Source organism: Tachypleus tridentatus, chromosome 9 (assembly GCF_004210375.1).
Source record: "Tachypleus tridentatus isolate NWPU-2018 chromosome 9, ASM421037v1, whole genome shotgun sequence".
In the NCBI taxonomy this organism is placed as follows: domain Eukaryota; kingdom Metazoa; phylum Arthropoda; class Merostomata; order Xiphosura; family Limulidae; genus Tachypleus; species Tachypleus tridentatus.
Genome location: NC_134833.1, coordinates 30,977,229 through 30,993,643, shown reverse-complemented (window position 1 = coordinate 30,993,643; position 16,415 = coordinate 30,977,229). Strand labels below are relative to the sequence as shown.

The 16,415-nt window shown below is 35.7% G+C and overlaps 1 protein-coding gene across 3 annotated transcripts in view; it reads left to right on the top strand.

Moving 5' to 3' along the window:
* Positions 1 to 16,415, top strand: part of T48 (FU domain-containing protein T48) — a 161,629-nt gene that overhangs the window by 114,441 nt on the left and 30,773 nt on the right. Inside the window, exon 2 of one of the 3 annotated variants that reach the window (XM_076453546.1) lies at positions 7,145 to 7,277. In XM_076453546.1, the coding sequence (XP_076309661.1) occupies positions 7,211 to 7,277 (67 nt within the window). In that variant the 5' untranslated portion in view covers positions 7,145 to 7,210. Of the gene's footprint in view, positions 1 to 7,006; positions 7,278 to 16,415 lie in introns of those variants that run through there. The other 2 variants (XM_076453545.1, XM_076453547.1) reach the window with 2 other exon arrangements.

Sequence of the window (16,415 nt, the reverse complement as noted above, 5' to 3'; positions counted from 1 at the left end):
CTTCCTAAAACAATAGTTTGGGTGAATAATTGAGTTGAGATGTCATTTATGAGTAACTTATAGTATTGGTTTGTTTTTGGGCCAAACTGCAAATTGGGCTATCCACCTTCAGGGATTTAATCCCGAATTTTGGCGTTATAAGCTCTCGATAAAGTTTAGTTTTTATTCGTCGGTATATAAGTGTCAATATACCTTTTGGTTATATATATATATTTTTTTATTTACCAAAAGTACTGGTAGGGTTATTTTTTGTTCTCCCCCCCCCTCTGCCATTGTAGTTTACAGAAGTTAATAACTTGTGACTTCTTGAATAGTATGGACCAAAACAAATAAGTTCATCGTGAGAAAGAAAACTTCTGTCCCCTTATGCTGGCCAGGTGGTTAAGGCACTCGACTCATAATCCGAGGGTCGAATCCCCGTCGCACTAACATTGCTCGCCCTTTCAGCCGTGGGGACGTTATAATGTAAAGGTCAATCCCATTATTCGTTGGTAAAAGAGTAGCCCAAGAGTTGGCGGTGGGTGGTGATGACTAGTTGCCTTCCCTCTAGTCTCGCATTGCTAAATTAGGGACGGCTAGCGCAAATAGCCCTCGTGTAGCTTTGCGCGAAACTCAAAAACAAACAAACCAAACCATTTATGCTAGCTTCACGACAGAAGTTGGGAAGACACTTTTCGTATTTCACTTTAGCACTTCTTGCGCTCGACATGAAACACATTAATTATCTAAACATTAAATCTACGAATATTGTTTGACAAGAGCAACAAAGAGAAATATGACGAAACAGACATTATAAAAATCGTTTTTAAGTTTTATGAAAATAATAATGCAAAAATGTGTTTACTTTTTGCTATTAGATTAATCCTTAAACAAGCTGATAAAGCTGATTAATTTGGTTTATTTGTTTCTGGCATTTCGAAACTTCAAATTAATTATACATAATACTTTAACCCTAAAATACCTTAAAAACGGATGTCGTGTTTTCCTAGTATTTACTGTTGATGAAGAACGCTTAATTTTTGATGAATTTTATGTTTTTATGTTACAACACTTAATGAATCGATTAAAAAGTGGACGAAATCACTCATTTTTTTATGTGTAAAATAGACGAGAGGCCCGATTATGGAAACCATTGTCAACAGTAATCGTATTTCTTGTATGACTTATTAGGAACCATCAAATTTATGGAACCACAAGTAGTGTGTTTTAAATAGTTGATGGAGACCATATTTCAATAATTTGGTCTGGTAGTTAGGGCAGTCGGCTCTCAATACGCGGGTTCGAATCTCCGTCACCGAACTCCTCGCTCTTTTAGTCATGGGGATGTTATAATGTGACAATCATTCCCATTATTTGTTGGTGAAAGAGTAGCCCAAGAGTTGGCGGTGGGTGATTATGACTAGCTGCCTTCCTTCTAGTCTATCACTAAGTTATGAACACCTAGTGTAGATAGCTCTCGTGCAGCTTAACGTGAAATTCATAACAAACTAAAGTATACTGCAGAACATTTGATATTTCGAACCGGAAGTGCGTGATTCTTTTTTGCCGTAAATAGACATCGACCTTCATTCACACGTGCCATAAAGTTCTTTTGTGAATATAATATTGATGTAGTTCATATTAAAACCGAGGAGGTTTTATTTGACGTCAGGACCGATATAAGTGGTTGGTATGGAAACGTACTGTCGTTCTTACCCGATATTCACGAAACGTCACGATATCAAGAGTGCATATAATCACATTTTTTTTTCCATGAAACCGTGAAGAAAATAATAGTACTGTAGCAAGAGTGTAATACCACAAAATCATGACAAAATTATCAACATTACAGTATGAATTTTTTACTTGAAACAAAAATTATGAAGATAAATGTTCTAACATGCATTCTATCATGCCTTGTTAAGCCTCGTAAGACCATACTGTGCAGTTTTCATTCAAGTTTTATTTCTAGACCAAAATGCCTTTCAAATACCGATTCCAGAGTGTTACTGTTTTTTTTTTCTTTTTAACTTTTTTTTTAGAACACAAAACTACACAGTTTTCTGTTCTGTGTTCATTACGGCTATCATTACCAACAAAGGTCGGTAATCACAAAATTATACGATGGGCTCTCTGTGCTGTGCATACCACGGGTATCGAAACCCGGCCTTTAGCGTTATAAGCCTTCAAAGCTAATTGATAAGCACGTCCAATGAGTAAGGCTATTTCAATATCTGTTTATCGTACATTTTCATACTGGATCTGTTATAATTTTTAGAAAGCTAAATCGGAGCCCCCAGTGGCTCAGCGATACGTCTGCGAAATTACAACTCTAAAAAAAAAAATTCCAACCCGTGGTGTGCATAGCAGATATAGTTCGTTGTGTAGCTTTGAGGTAAACTACAAACAATCTACAAGCAAAATCGGAAGTCTTGTCGCCAATTCAGAATATAGACAATAATTATAAGTGAAATTTTCAACTAATTTTATTCTCATGGCTTAGTTAACATTAAAGTCCAAAGTTCGAGGCATGAAGCTGAATGATTACCTTTTTTGAAAATTAAGGACGACTATACGTGCTCTAATGTGGCAGTTTAAAATGTGTGTTTATAATATGGAAATAAGGTTGAAAATACGAATATCTTTATTAACGTGTTCTAGAGGACGGCGTTTCGATATGGTGAGACAAAATATCTGTTCTCCAAATAAACTGAAGCATGACCTTCGAAGATGAGGTTTGTGAACAATAGCAACAAGTTCAGCTGAAAAAATAAAATAATAATAATGTAAGTGATAGACACTGAATAACAGAAAGAAGTGTTTGTCTCTTCAAATGTCAGATATAATCCACGCCCCTTTTTTCATTCGTTTTTCTTTACTGTTTGATTATTAAATTCCGTGTCAACTTTAGAAATGTTGGCACACCTGCATACGTAGCGCCAGGTGAAAAGAAAACAGTATATTGTAAAGGTTTTCTCGTTGCACAAATAGTGTGCTGTTCCCATTTCAAAATAAATACACCGCTCATCAGGCGTATGAATAAACCCCGACTTTTCAGCAATAAGTATGGGAACTTATAACGTCACCAACTGGGTTTCAATATACGCAGCGTGCGGATGGTCCGTTGGGTAATTGTACGCGTATTTGATGTTTGCGTTAAGCTACAAGAGGGCTATCTGCGTTAGCCGTCCCTAATTTAGCAGTGTAAGACTAAAGGGAAGACAGCTAGTCATCACCACCCAATAATATATAATTTATCTTTTTTGTGTGGTTTATTGTTATTCATGTCTATATAGTTTGTTTTCTTATAGCAAAGCCACATCGGGCTATCTGCTATATCCACCGAGGGGAATCGAACTCCTGATCTTAGCGTTGTAAATTCGTAGACTTACCGCTGTCCCAGCAAAGGACAACAATAACAAAGCAACGGCGTAAACAACATTTGTTTATAATAGGTTCGTATTTCAAAGAACAGACTGAATCGTTACACAAACACTACTACTTAACTAGAAGAGCAGCTGCTCTGTGAGATGCAATAATAACATAATTATCCCTCAAAATCATGCTCTAAGATGTTAAAAACGTTAATACCCGGCGAACTAATGTTCCTGGTTGGTCTTCGTCCAGACCTATATATTGTGTTAACTGTTCTTCATCTGATGTACGTATAAAACGGTAATTCATTTTAAAACACAAAATCGTGCAATTTCCATAGTCTATTTGATTCACCACAATAGTCTAATGATATCTTGCGTATCCTACATTTACTTATGTAAGAAATGTTAATGTTATTTACGTCACAGGCTTTGCACAATCTTTCCTCCTGCCGGAAAATGAGCTAATTTCGTCTTCTCTCTTTATGAATGAAAAGTAAGATTCGTAATGACGAGAAACCCCTTTGAAGTAAGAATGTATTCTAAACACGGCTGGTATGGGTATTAGCACTTTAATTAAAATAATTTTTCGACCTGTTAACCTGAAGATGACCTAAGGAAATCAAACTTGTTCTGTGCTTTATTTTTAACTAAAGTGCTCATATCCATACTGGCTGTCTTGAGAAAGGTAAGATTGACCGTCAAATTATAACATTCTTGAAGCTGAAAGGACGAATACGTTCAGTAACAAGAATCGAACTCACAACTTGCCAATCGAGTACACCAACCAACTTAAGGTTTTCCCTTCAGGGCCATCTATTGGTGTGAATTTGAAAATTATATTCTAGAGGGAAGATAGCTAGTCAACACCACCTACCGCCAGTTCTTGGACTACTCTTTACCATCGGAAAGTATGATTGACAGTAACTTTATAACGCTCTCACAACTGAAAGAGCGGGATGTTGATGAAAGGATCGAACTTTCAGCTTGCAAGTCGAGTGCCTTAACCACCAGACCATGCTAGCCCTTTATCTTTATCTACATGCAACAATCCATAAGAAATGGCTCTTTGAGACAGTAGGTTAGAAACTTTCTGAATACAGACCCTTGTACAGTTTTGCGCTACAAACATCAACAAATGTCTATAATAAAGCATGCCAAGTATTACTTTTATTTTCATTGTACAGCTACTAGTTGTTTAAAATTTTCAGTTGCATTATATAACCCAAGTAAAAATAAAAAATGTACAAATTATTTGTTTCTAATTAAGCACAAAGCCACACAATGGGCTATCTGTGTTCTGGCCAAAACGGGTATCGAAACACGGATACTAGCGTTGTAAATCCGCAGACATGCCGCTGTGCCACTGGAGAGATGGCACAAATAAAAATAACACAGTGCGAATAAATTAGTACTGCAAATTCCAAACGTTAACGATAGGTGGTGTTAACTGGCTAGCTTCCCTCTAATCTGTCACTGCTAAATTAGGGGAGGCTAGCGCAGATAGCCCTCGAGTAGCTTTGTATAAAGTCCAACAAAGCTACAGACAGGGTCAGTGCTATCACTAATATAGATATGTGATCCACATATATCTTAACGGTTGATTAACTTTCACAGAAAGATACAGTGACAGCCAAGTACGAATGATATGATGCGAAAAAGTCACGTGGAAAGCGAAATCAGGAAGTTATGATAAGATTATATTAATACCTTACAATGTACTTCCATCGCATAACAAACTGTTTTTACACGTACATTTTTAACTAACTTAAATATTTTCAAAATATCTAAACTTGTTTTAGTATTTGTTGTTGTTACTGATCTAAGCACAGAGCTACACGGTGGGTTATCTTCGCAGTACCCGAAGTAAGGACTAAACCCTGAATTTAGCTTTAGAAGCACCTAAGCTTACTACCCCTTAGTTTCCGGAAGGTTAGTTGGAAAAGAAGTCAGGATTAAAACCTCAACAGATGGCGCAATACTGACAGCTAAATGAATCTTAAACTTTATATGTAAAAACCAGATTAATGAGTGTACATGTAAATCTCCATCGTCACTCTACGAACACAAAATGGAACGCTTAATATTTTCCTTTTTGTTTTCTTTGTTCTTATGCATGAAACTTGTCACAGGTGAATCTAATTGGTGTTATAGAATGGAATAAATAAATAATCTTAAACCAAAGAAACAACACGACTATTAGTTATCAAAGTATTTTATTTCCCACATCTATTTGTCCCTCACCACGTGACACAGTGAAATGTATTCGGACTTATACCACTAAAAACATGTTTTCAATACCCGTGGTGGGCAGAACACAGATAGCCCATTGTGTAGTTATGTGCTTAAATACCAACCAACAAACAAACTCACATCTCTTATTTTGAAGGCGTCATTCCTTTATGGTCTTGAATGTCCAGGTTATTCTAAAAAACAAAATGAGTTAAATAAAAGTTGTTGCTAATTGCAACTTCAAACATTCTTCATTAAAATGAGTGGTTATACGAGTTTTTATTATTTAAAGAAATTATTAGACTAAAAGCTTTTTCTCGACATTGTGAAATAAAATGTGAAAGAAAGGTATTCGACTCGTAATGCGAGGGATGCGGGTTCGAATCCCCGTCACACCAAACATGCTTGCCCTTTCAGCCGTGGGAGCGTTATAATGCAACAGTCAATCCCACTATTCGCTGGTAAAAGAGTAGCCCAAGAGTTGGCGGTGGCTGGTGATAACTAGCTGCATTCCCTCTAGTCTTACACTACTAAATTAGGGACGGCTAGCGCAGATAGCCCTCCTGTAGCTTTGCGCGAAATTCGAAACAAACCAAACAAATAATAATATTTCAGGTAAGGCATGTTAATGGCTATGGTGACAGTGTGTTAAACAGCCTGGGATGTAAGTGAAAGTGATTTGTACACAATACTAGTATTTTAATGCGTCAAACCTTTACCGCAATTGATTAATCCGTGAAATATGTAGACCTAATTAACAATCGTAAACTATCGTTATGTTAGATCATCAGGACCAATATCGTTTTGATTCAATGATAAAATAGCTTTCAATCACACGACATCTCTATGAAGCGCAGTCTGGTTGGTCCAAGTTTACGACTACACGTTCAATCAACATATTATGCTAGTGTAGACAGTTATCCAACAAGGTTATCTTTTTTACCAACGAATAGTGAGATTGGCCGTCACATTATAACGCACCCCACGGCTGAAAGGGCGACGATGCACGGCGTGACGGAGATTCGAACCCTCGATCCAAAGATTACGAGTCGAGTCCCCTAACTACCTGGTCATGCTGGGCCAGGTTATTTTGTATTTTCTCACTGCGTTGTCGAAATAGTCAGGGCGACTATGCAACTATAATATGCTTCAAAATATAACGCCTAGCAACACTGATCCTGAAACAATTTCTATAGCGGGTATGCTGAAAACCATTGAACAACATCAAAATATATGTGTATGACAGGAACCACGTCAAGCCAGGGTGGGTGCTTCCGCACCCTCGGCACCCCTAGCAAGATTTTCCACAGTATTATTGGCTATTTTGATAACGCGTAGAATCAATAGGCTAGGATTTTGTTGGTTTCCAGTTTACAATTACAGGACCAGTGACGTGTTGATCCAACGCGTTAATTCGATACGTTGTGACCCTCATGGCTTGCCATATAGGTATAATTTTCCTTATCACTAGACCTATAGCGTTATCATTTAGAAGTTTCGATATCATACTGAAACGTCAGCCTAAGTCTACACCTCATATCGCAGACGAGTTAGTTTTTCTGTGCCTTACTTCTGCCACAATAATGATTCGAAGAAACTCACCTAAATAACTATTTGTTTTCATAATGCCTCAACTGTTAATTATTCAACAATCTTTATTTCTAGTCATGGTTATAACTACCTTCTTCCCTGGTAAGTTTTTTTTATTATTATTTACTCTTTTCTTCTGCTCTTCTTATTTTTTTATATCGAAAGGTTAACATAGAAAAAATAATATTAGAATTTTAACCTTTGCGGAAAAGGTTGCAAGTTTCTTCACACAGTAATATTTATATTTAACATCTTTATACACAAAAATTGTATTGAGAATTATTAACATTACAAAAGTAAGCCTTTTCTTATGCAATCATAATACTTATAAACCAGTGGTTTTTAAAGTTATATTATAATTTTCAGTCACTTAAAGATGAGGTATTTTCGTTACCTTCGTCGTTAAAACCAATATTCTTTAAAGGGTTAACTGTTTAAATCCAGATACAGGGGTGATGACGAAGCGTGTGAAAAAAAAGTAAAAACGCTATGGACGCCATGTTTTTGAACGGCGTTAGAAATTAATTTAAATTAACATGCTGACACCTATTGATTTAAATTAAATGAATAGTTTGCAATATGAAATTTAAAATTTTATTTGCGGATATAATAACAAGTAATGTTTTGAGATACATATTTTTCTATTTTATTATTTAAAAACATTCTGCGTTTAGCTAGATTTACGTCATCAAGTGATAGTATTTGAATAAGGTAACAAAACCGTTACGTGTTGTAATATTAATAATGATACTATACAGCTAAAGCAACAAAATAAAAACAGGGGAAATAGGGAAAATTTAAAATAAATACAACTTTACTTACCTCTGTATACTCTTCAGTACCAGTTTGTTGTTGTTGTTGTTTAAATATAAAGAGATCTCCTCTGATTATATTATTTTCTCTGTCGATTATTTTAACATCCTAAAATCCAAAATAATATTTTTTTTTTTTTTTGTAATCGTGAAGATATTTGTCAGTATGTTTCTCCGATATGAAAAGCACCGCAATCATTACATATAATGTGATACCGAAATTCCCTTGTAAACAGATTTTCTTAAATACATTTTGAGCTAGTTTTCTTGTTGGTAGGAAAGTTCGTTCGTTTTAGACCACCGCAATGAATCGACCCCAGATTTCAGTGTCATAACTCCTAAACTTACCGCTGTCCCACCAGGGGCACTGATAATTAAGGATATTTGAAATTGAAATCCATTGTATTAATTAATGCAGTTGATTCCAAAGATTTTCCACTGACAACACCCTAATCCACTTACCTTGGACTTATGCGACATCCTTGCTGCCACATATATATATTATAGGTTTTTAAAATATTTTTCATTATTCCTCGTTTGGTGAAACTATTGCAACACCCCTATCAACATGTCGCGATACATAGTTTAGAGATAACTGCTCGTTGTTTTTAACCAGGGTTTGTTTTTTCAAGTGGCAAATGGAAGCCTATGAATATATGGTACAATACAATAAATTGAGGGCTTTTTTTCTAAATCGTTGGTTGTATCTTCAGGTTAGATTTATTTTATAAGATTTTTTATTATTATTTATAACCGGGAAAGGATACTTGTCTTGCTAATTAAGTTGTTAAAACGCCCAGCAAATAAATCAGTTTTAGCTGAGAATAGTACGAAATAATATAAATAGTAAAAAAAAATAAAGATGTTCTCTTTAATAAAGAACAAGTGTTTAGATGTAAGCTTACACTTACTTTAGTTGTTCTCTATTTTAGCAATTGTGTTTGACTTCAATTTTATTGTTTGTTTAAAATGTAGTATCATTGTTGGTACCACAACAGGTAACATCTTAGTTCCATTATCCAGGTACTACCATTTGACGATGCTGGGTTAATCAAGAGAAACGTAATTCTTTTATTACACATTATTCCTTGTTTTATCCCCATATAAAATGTTCACTTACTTATTTGGTCAGTCGTGTGTATTTATGTAAAAAATGTTCTTCTTAAATAATCATTAAAAATATTTATTGTCCAGGCGTATAGGCAGCTAGTCATTCAAATTTTAACGAACCATATTAATGTATATCAATAACCACCGTTAGTATTATATGAGTTATAATTTCGAAAGGGAATATATTAAATAAATTCCAACTCTTGAGCTACTCAAGATTTGTTTACCAACAAACAACATTAACCTGTGGATTGTGAACTTTATTTTAATAAAATTTTAACTCCATTACATTTTATTTCAAGTGGGTTTCTCATCATCACAAACTTTTTTGCTTTGTGTTGACTATTTTATATTACCTTACCACCCCTGTATATGTACAACCTTCCGAATTTGACATACTTGTATAATAATACAGCTAAATTTTAGTATCTACTCGTAGTGTCCAACTGTTTTGTTTGTTTTGAATTTCGCGCAAAGCTACACGAGGGCTATCTACGCTAGCCGTCCCTAATTTTGCAGTGTAAGACTAGAGGGAAGGCAGCTAGTCATCACCACGTCCCCCCCGGCTGAAAGGACGAGCATGTTTAGTGCGACTAGAATTCGAACCCGCGCCCGTAAGATTACGAGTCGAACGCCTTAAACCACCTGGCCATGCCAGGCCCCTTGTGTAATAATACAACTAAATGTTAATATCTACTTACAGTCATCTCTCTCTCTGTATGGGCATTTGGGTATTGATGTTTATGTACCCAAGAGGGTCAGGTTTCGTTAACCTCTTCCTCCTTCCTTTAAATTTTGGTTTTACAACTCTTGAGTGTATTTATACATGGTACAAGAGGGCGAGAGAGACCTGCACTTACTCAGGCCCCTTTCAGGGCAATGTCCATAGACTATCCACACATACACTTGGTGCAAATAAATCATTTCTCTTTATGGTTCCATAATTATTTGCACTTTCACTAGTTAGGTAGTAATAATAAAGCATTTACATAAAAAAAACCTTTTCAATGTTTAGTAATTAACCCCTGTACTAATGTGGAGTCTACTTATAGTGTCCAACTGTTTTGTTTGTTTTCAATTTCATTGTTTCAATGACTGTTGTTTTATAGGTGTGCTATGCTGTTAAGTTGTCATTAGACATACCTGGTGTGTGTTTGTTTTTTAATTTCGAGCAAAGCTACATGAGGGCTATCTGTGCTAACCGTCCCTAATTTAGCAGTGTAAGACAGTGGGTGGCAGCTTGTCATCACCACTCACCGTCAAGTCTTGGACTACTCTTTTACCAACGAATAGTGGGATTGACCGTTACGTTATAACGCCCCCACGGTTTAAAGGGCGAGCATGTTTGGTGCGATGGGGATTCGAACACGCAATCCTCGGATTACGAGTCGAGTACCTTAACCACCTGGTCATGTCAGTGTCCAATCTTTGTTAAAATTTTTCGTATTACTGTAATATAAGCCAGTCATGCCACACCCTCATTTCACACACTGTCTTTTACAAAATACCAATAATCCTTTCAGAGATTTCTCGTGGAAATTTCTTAATTTACTGATTTCCGTATAAGTCTAGCCCGTTCGAATGAGATTGTTAATTCCAATAAGATTTCGCAGTGAAATACTATAGGAAAGACAGCTAGTCATCCCCACCCACCGCCAACTCTTGGGCTGCTCTTTTATCAACGAATAACGTGATTGACCGTCACGTTATAATGCTCCCACAGCTGAAAAGGTAAGCATGTTTGATGAGGAACTGAACCTGCGATCCTCAGATTGCGAGTCAAGCGCCCTAATCACCTGACCATACCAGGTCTTCTGATAATGGTGAATTATTCGGTGTACCCTTGACCACATAAGGCACTTATTTTAATTCACTTATAGCTAAGTTAGAAAGTCAGCGAAATTATAATGATTTTAGGATATTTTTATATATTTTAAGATTTTGTGCTTTTAATTGCATATTTGTGATAAATATAATACATAAGGGCGACATTTCTTGTTTTTATGTATATCTCTTATTTGTTGTTATAGAAGTAAGACGAATGAAAATAAACAGAAACTTATTTTGTTAAGTAGCAAAACATAAAATGCAATAAATTATCTGTGCCAATAGCTGGGATGAAAATGGCTTCAAAATATCGTGAGTTGTTTTGATTAAATCAACCATATTAATCGTGATTTTTTACAAAAAAAATCAAAATTATTTCCTTACCTAACTAAACATTTTGATTAAAATCACTAAAATTAATAATGTTCGGAAAAATTTTAAATATCCTAAAGCTATTTTAATCAAAACAAAATGAGTACATTAGGGGTTTGTAAAGGTAAATTATCAAAAATGAATACATTTCTCCTGTTTCTAGCTTGTGCTTTTCACGCCATTTTAAAATTCCCAAGCAAAATACCTTCCCTTTTTGGTATCTAGGCTATATCTGCGTGATGGAGTGTCGTTTGAAATGTATCCTGACTTTATTATCGTTCCATTCAGTAAAGGACTGATTTATTTTCTTCACAACGTAAATGAAAATTTGCCGAAAACAAACGTTTTTGTAAAGTCACCTTATAGATGATTCCTGCGAGTACACAGAACAAAAACAAAGCTTTTTACTTGAGGAAGTGTGCGTACATGTTGAGAGAAAGAACCAGCCTTTTCTATTTAAGGGGAGACAAGGAATATGCACATGCGTGTAGTAGGAAGAAAACAGAAACGGAAAAACAAAATTAAGGCTCTGCAACCTTTTGGAATCGTTTTAACATCATGAATAGAACAGTTGTGAGAAACTCTCATACAGTGAATAAATATAAATAATAGCTCTCTTGATCACGCGTGACCAACAAAATTCGGCCTTTTCTGTTTCAGACCAATTGCTCGTCCTGTTTGCTAACATATGCTATACTGGTCGTCTTTGGCCTCAATTTGCAGCTTCAAAATGGCCTCTGAGGCCGAGGCCACATAGTCCATAAGCTAATCTTGAAAAAATAAATATATACATAAAGAGATGGCCTCCAAAAATCTTCCGTGAAAGTGAATGAAGACATGCTGTGGGAATCTGAAGAGGATGAAGCAAGGACGCCTTAAGGAAGCACATCTGATGAATCAGATTTTACCAACAATTCCTGTTTGATTTGTTTTAAATTTTGCGCAAAGCTTCACAAGGGATATTTGCCATCCCTAATAGTAGTAATTAGTGTTAATGATTTGCTTCTGATTTTAAAATTAACTAATTATTGATCTGACAGCGAAATCCAGAGAGAAATTATTGTAAAAGTTAAACAGTGATCTAACTTTGATCCTGCCAAAAAGAGCTATATATTGTTAACTCTGTCAAGTAATTACCCAAAAAAAATGAGGTTAAGTTAGCGTGGTAAGTAGATTTAGAATAATTATATGTGTGTCTTATACCATATATATATATATATATATATAACTGAACTAGAAGTTACACACTTCAATAAAGCACTCTGAAAGCATTAACATTTTATCAAAAGCCCAACAATTCCCAAAATTCAAGAGGTTAATAATATGTCGGTGAATGTGTTTTTATGTGAACGCCTAAAGTTATGGATATAGCAGGACCAAATTTTAAAGTCGGATTCGGGGTAGCCTGGGGGAAATGCCAACGTAACTAACGGGAGCCAAAATGTGTCCAGAAAAACATTCCGACAAGATGGAGTTAGGAAATAGGTTTTCAGGTCGCTGAGCACGAATATGCAATCGGATTTTGTTTTCCTGTATTTCGAATTTAAGAGCGAAATGTTTAAACCTGTGGTTACTCTCCTAGTTACAGGCTAGCAGAATCAAACATGGACGTGTGTTCTAAGATTGTTTTTGGTTAAGCCCTCTCACCCCTCCGAGATAATTTTAGAAGTAATTGGAGGTAACGGCGTAGCTTGGACAATAAACTGGGATTGCTATAAATTATGAGGGCCTTTTAACCTTGCAGTAGATATTTTATGTTGATTTGTTTAATGCAAAGAACTTCAAATCAATAGAGTTAAAATAATTGATTTTAACTAACATACACGCAGAAAAGTATAAAAATAGAAAAAAAGATAACTTTTTCCATATGAAGTGATATTCAAACCTGATGTGGATTTACGGATTAGGTCAAAATCTGAAACGTACCTTTCAGAACAGACGTAAATATTCACGCAAGACCAACGATATTTTAAAGTAATCCCCAAATCGGTTATGCTTCTTTATAGTAACAATACTGAAGCTGTAATGTTCTACAAGCAGCTTTTGGTAGTTCAAAATCGTCATCACTATTTTAAAATTAATAACACTGTGCAACAAATTTCAGGTTCAAAAAAAGTACAAGTTAAGTAAGACTTGTTTCTGTGTCAAAAAATTGTCCTGATTCTGAATCTGACCTTTATTCCTCCAGATTAGGCACCGTTTTCTTGTACCACGAACCATATGTTTTATAATATACTGCAAAATATCTCGTATTGAACACAACATTGCAAATACTGAAAGTTACAAAACCAAAACAAAAATTTAGTTGGTATAACAAAACATTTATTGGTTATGAATTAAAAACACACACCTGTCAGTTTAAACAACTTTTGTTCTTCTAAGCCTCTTGTGTGGAGTGTGATCTTTTTTTATACCCCAGCAGTAGTCTGCCAACATGCCAGGGTTCCATTTTCCTTTAAATCGTCGCTCCATCACTGAAATATCCTGATGGAATCTCTCGCCATGTTCATCACTCACATCACCAAGATTTTCCGCAAAAAAATCCAAATGAGAGTGGAGCACATGAACTTTTAGAGACATGTTACATCCAATATCATGATAATGACTCAGCAGATCATTCACAACTTGCACATAGTCTTCTGAACGATGGTTCCCCAGGAAGTTATCACAAACTTTCTTGAATGACTCAATGAAAGTTTCTCTTTTCTCTTGAGATGTGTGATGAAGGTTTCATCAAGTACAATTTGGGGACCTATGAAGATACCTTCTTTAATTTTAGCTTGACTCAGGGAAGGGAACTTCTCTGCAAGATATGCAAATGTGAAGGATTCCCTGTCCAAGGCTTTCACAAATTGCTTAAACAAACCAAGTTTAATATGCAAAGGTGGTAAAAGAATTCTATCACTTTTCACAAGTGGTTTGTGCATAATGTTGTGTTTTCCTTGCTCAATTTCATCTCGGATCGGCCAATCGTTGCGTACATAATGTTCAGTTCTTGCTCTGGAGGAAGCAGCAAAATGAAGTATAGCCAAGCTGAAGGCCAGTAAGCATGGCCACAACCTTGAAATCTGCACAAATATGCCAGTTATGGTCATCATACTGTATGCTTGTTAGAATTGCTTTCAGATTTTGATATGATTCTTTCATGGTTGTGCTATAAGCTATGGGAACAGAAGACAGAGTGTTACCATCGTGTAGCAGAACAGCTTTGATGCTGTCCTTGGATGCATCTATGCAAAGTCGCCAGTTGGTGTTATCATATGGTATTTCCAGTTGCTCAAAAAGTTCAGTGATGTCATTACAAAAGCATAAGTCATCCTTCATGGTGAATAATGCAAGCAGATCCTCTGTACGTTTCCTGTACAGTGTTATCTTCACTCCTTTCTCAAGAAGATTACGTTCTTGAAGCCTTGATGCCAGAAACTCACTTTTGTCTTTGGTTAAATAGAGATCCATGCACAAGTCATTTAGAGCCTCTTGAGAAAATGTTATTGGTTTATTCTCGCTTTCTGGATGATTGGGCTCCACATATTCACCACTGGAATGTTCATCTGCACTGCTGGAACTCTGCATTTCTTGATCTGGAGGTTTGGGCACAGGTAAATTTTCTGAGTGCTCTACTGGGCGCATTGCTGATTGCAAATTTAGGTAAACAATGTGTTTCTTTGCTTTGCTGTAGTACATTACAGCCTGTAAAGTCTTGCTGACAGAAATAGCAATCATTAGAGTGATCTTTCTGCTCACGCCAAATCATTGGCACACCAAACTTCATGTGAACATTTTTTCCTGCATACCAGGCACTCAATGTCTTCACACATGTAAGGCAACACACATGAGGAGCCCATGACTTGTCCTGGTCTCCTAAGTCACAAACGAAGTACGCCTTGTACATTTTTTTGATATGGCGTGTAATACTGCGCTTTTCTTTATTCCTCACATATGTAACAGAATCTGTTTGGATCATTTTTGCACTGTCTTGCACTCATTGTTGAAAACAAATAAGATCTGAAAGAAAAAAAAATAAATAACATTAAACACAAGCTTTGAAGTATAAAGTATTAAGTGATAAACTCAATTAAATATAAGCACACAATAAACCAGAAAATATGATTTTAAACTGTACTGTGCTATTTATCATATCACATTGTAGGTGTTACTAAGATTGGTCTCTAGCCCTGGGTTGAAAACCATTTTACAATGCGGTAGAGAATTTTATTTAATAATAATGACAAAAAGGGTATACAGTGACAATTCTGCAAAAACCATGCCTAATTCAACAAAAAGAAGACCAGAAATGGATTTCCCATGTTATTTTGCATATAAAAATGGCCACAGATCTCTTGTACTTTTTGAGTGTTGCACAGTGTAATTAAAACTAAAGAAATACAATCGTGCAGTTTTCAACATTTTGTAGTCAAACAAAAAGTTTTCATTACTATTTTTGTTTTTTCTTTTCACTCCAGTGGGTAGTGTTACCCTATAAAATGGCAACCGTTCAAGAAAAAAAACTCAATGCATTGTTGGACTTGCAGTGTGAGCCAATTGTGTGGCCTTACCATTCCCAATACATCACTTCACTAAACTTCTTTTTTAGAGGTATGTTAAGGATATCGTGTATCGCACACCTATAGCAATCATCATGGCGCTAAAGAACATCGCCACTGTAACTGTGGCCGTGTTACAGCAAAAGTGGATTGAAATCAAACATCAGTTTGACGTGCTGAGAGCCACTGACATAGAAGAGTGCACATACAAAATTCTACTGACACAGCAATAAAAACTATATGAGTTGGGCTACAAGATGTTGAAAACTGCATGGGTGTATTTTTGAGTTATTTACTTAAAATAGGAAAGATAATTGTTTACCACCATGTATTATGTAAGTAGCAATATCATTATATCTACAAACGTTTCAATGACTATTGTTTTATAGGTGTGCTATGCTGTTAAGTTGTCATTAGTCATACCTAGTGTGTGTTTGTTTTCTAATTTCGAGCAAAGCTACACGAGGACTATCTGCGCTAGCCGTTCCTAATTTAGCAGTGTAAAACTAAAGGGAATGCAACTAGTCATCACCACACACTGCCAACCTTTGGGCTACTCTTTTACCAACCAAGAG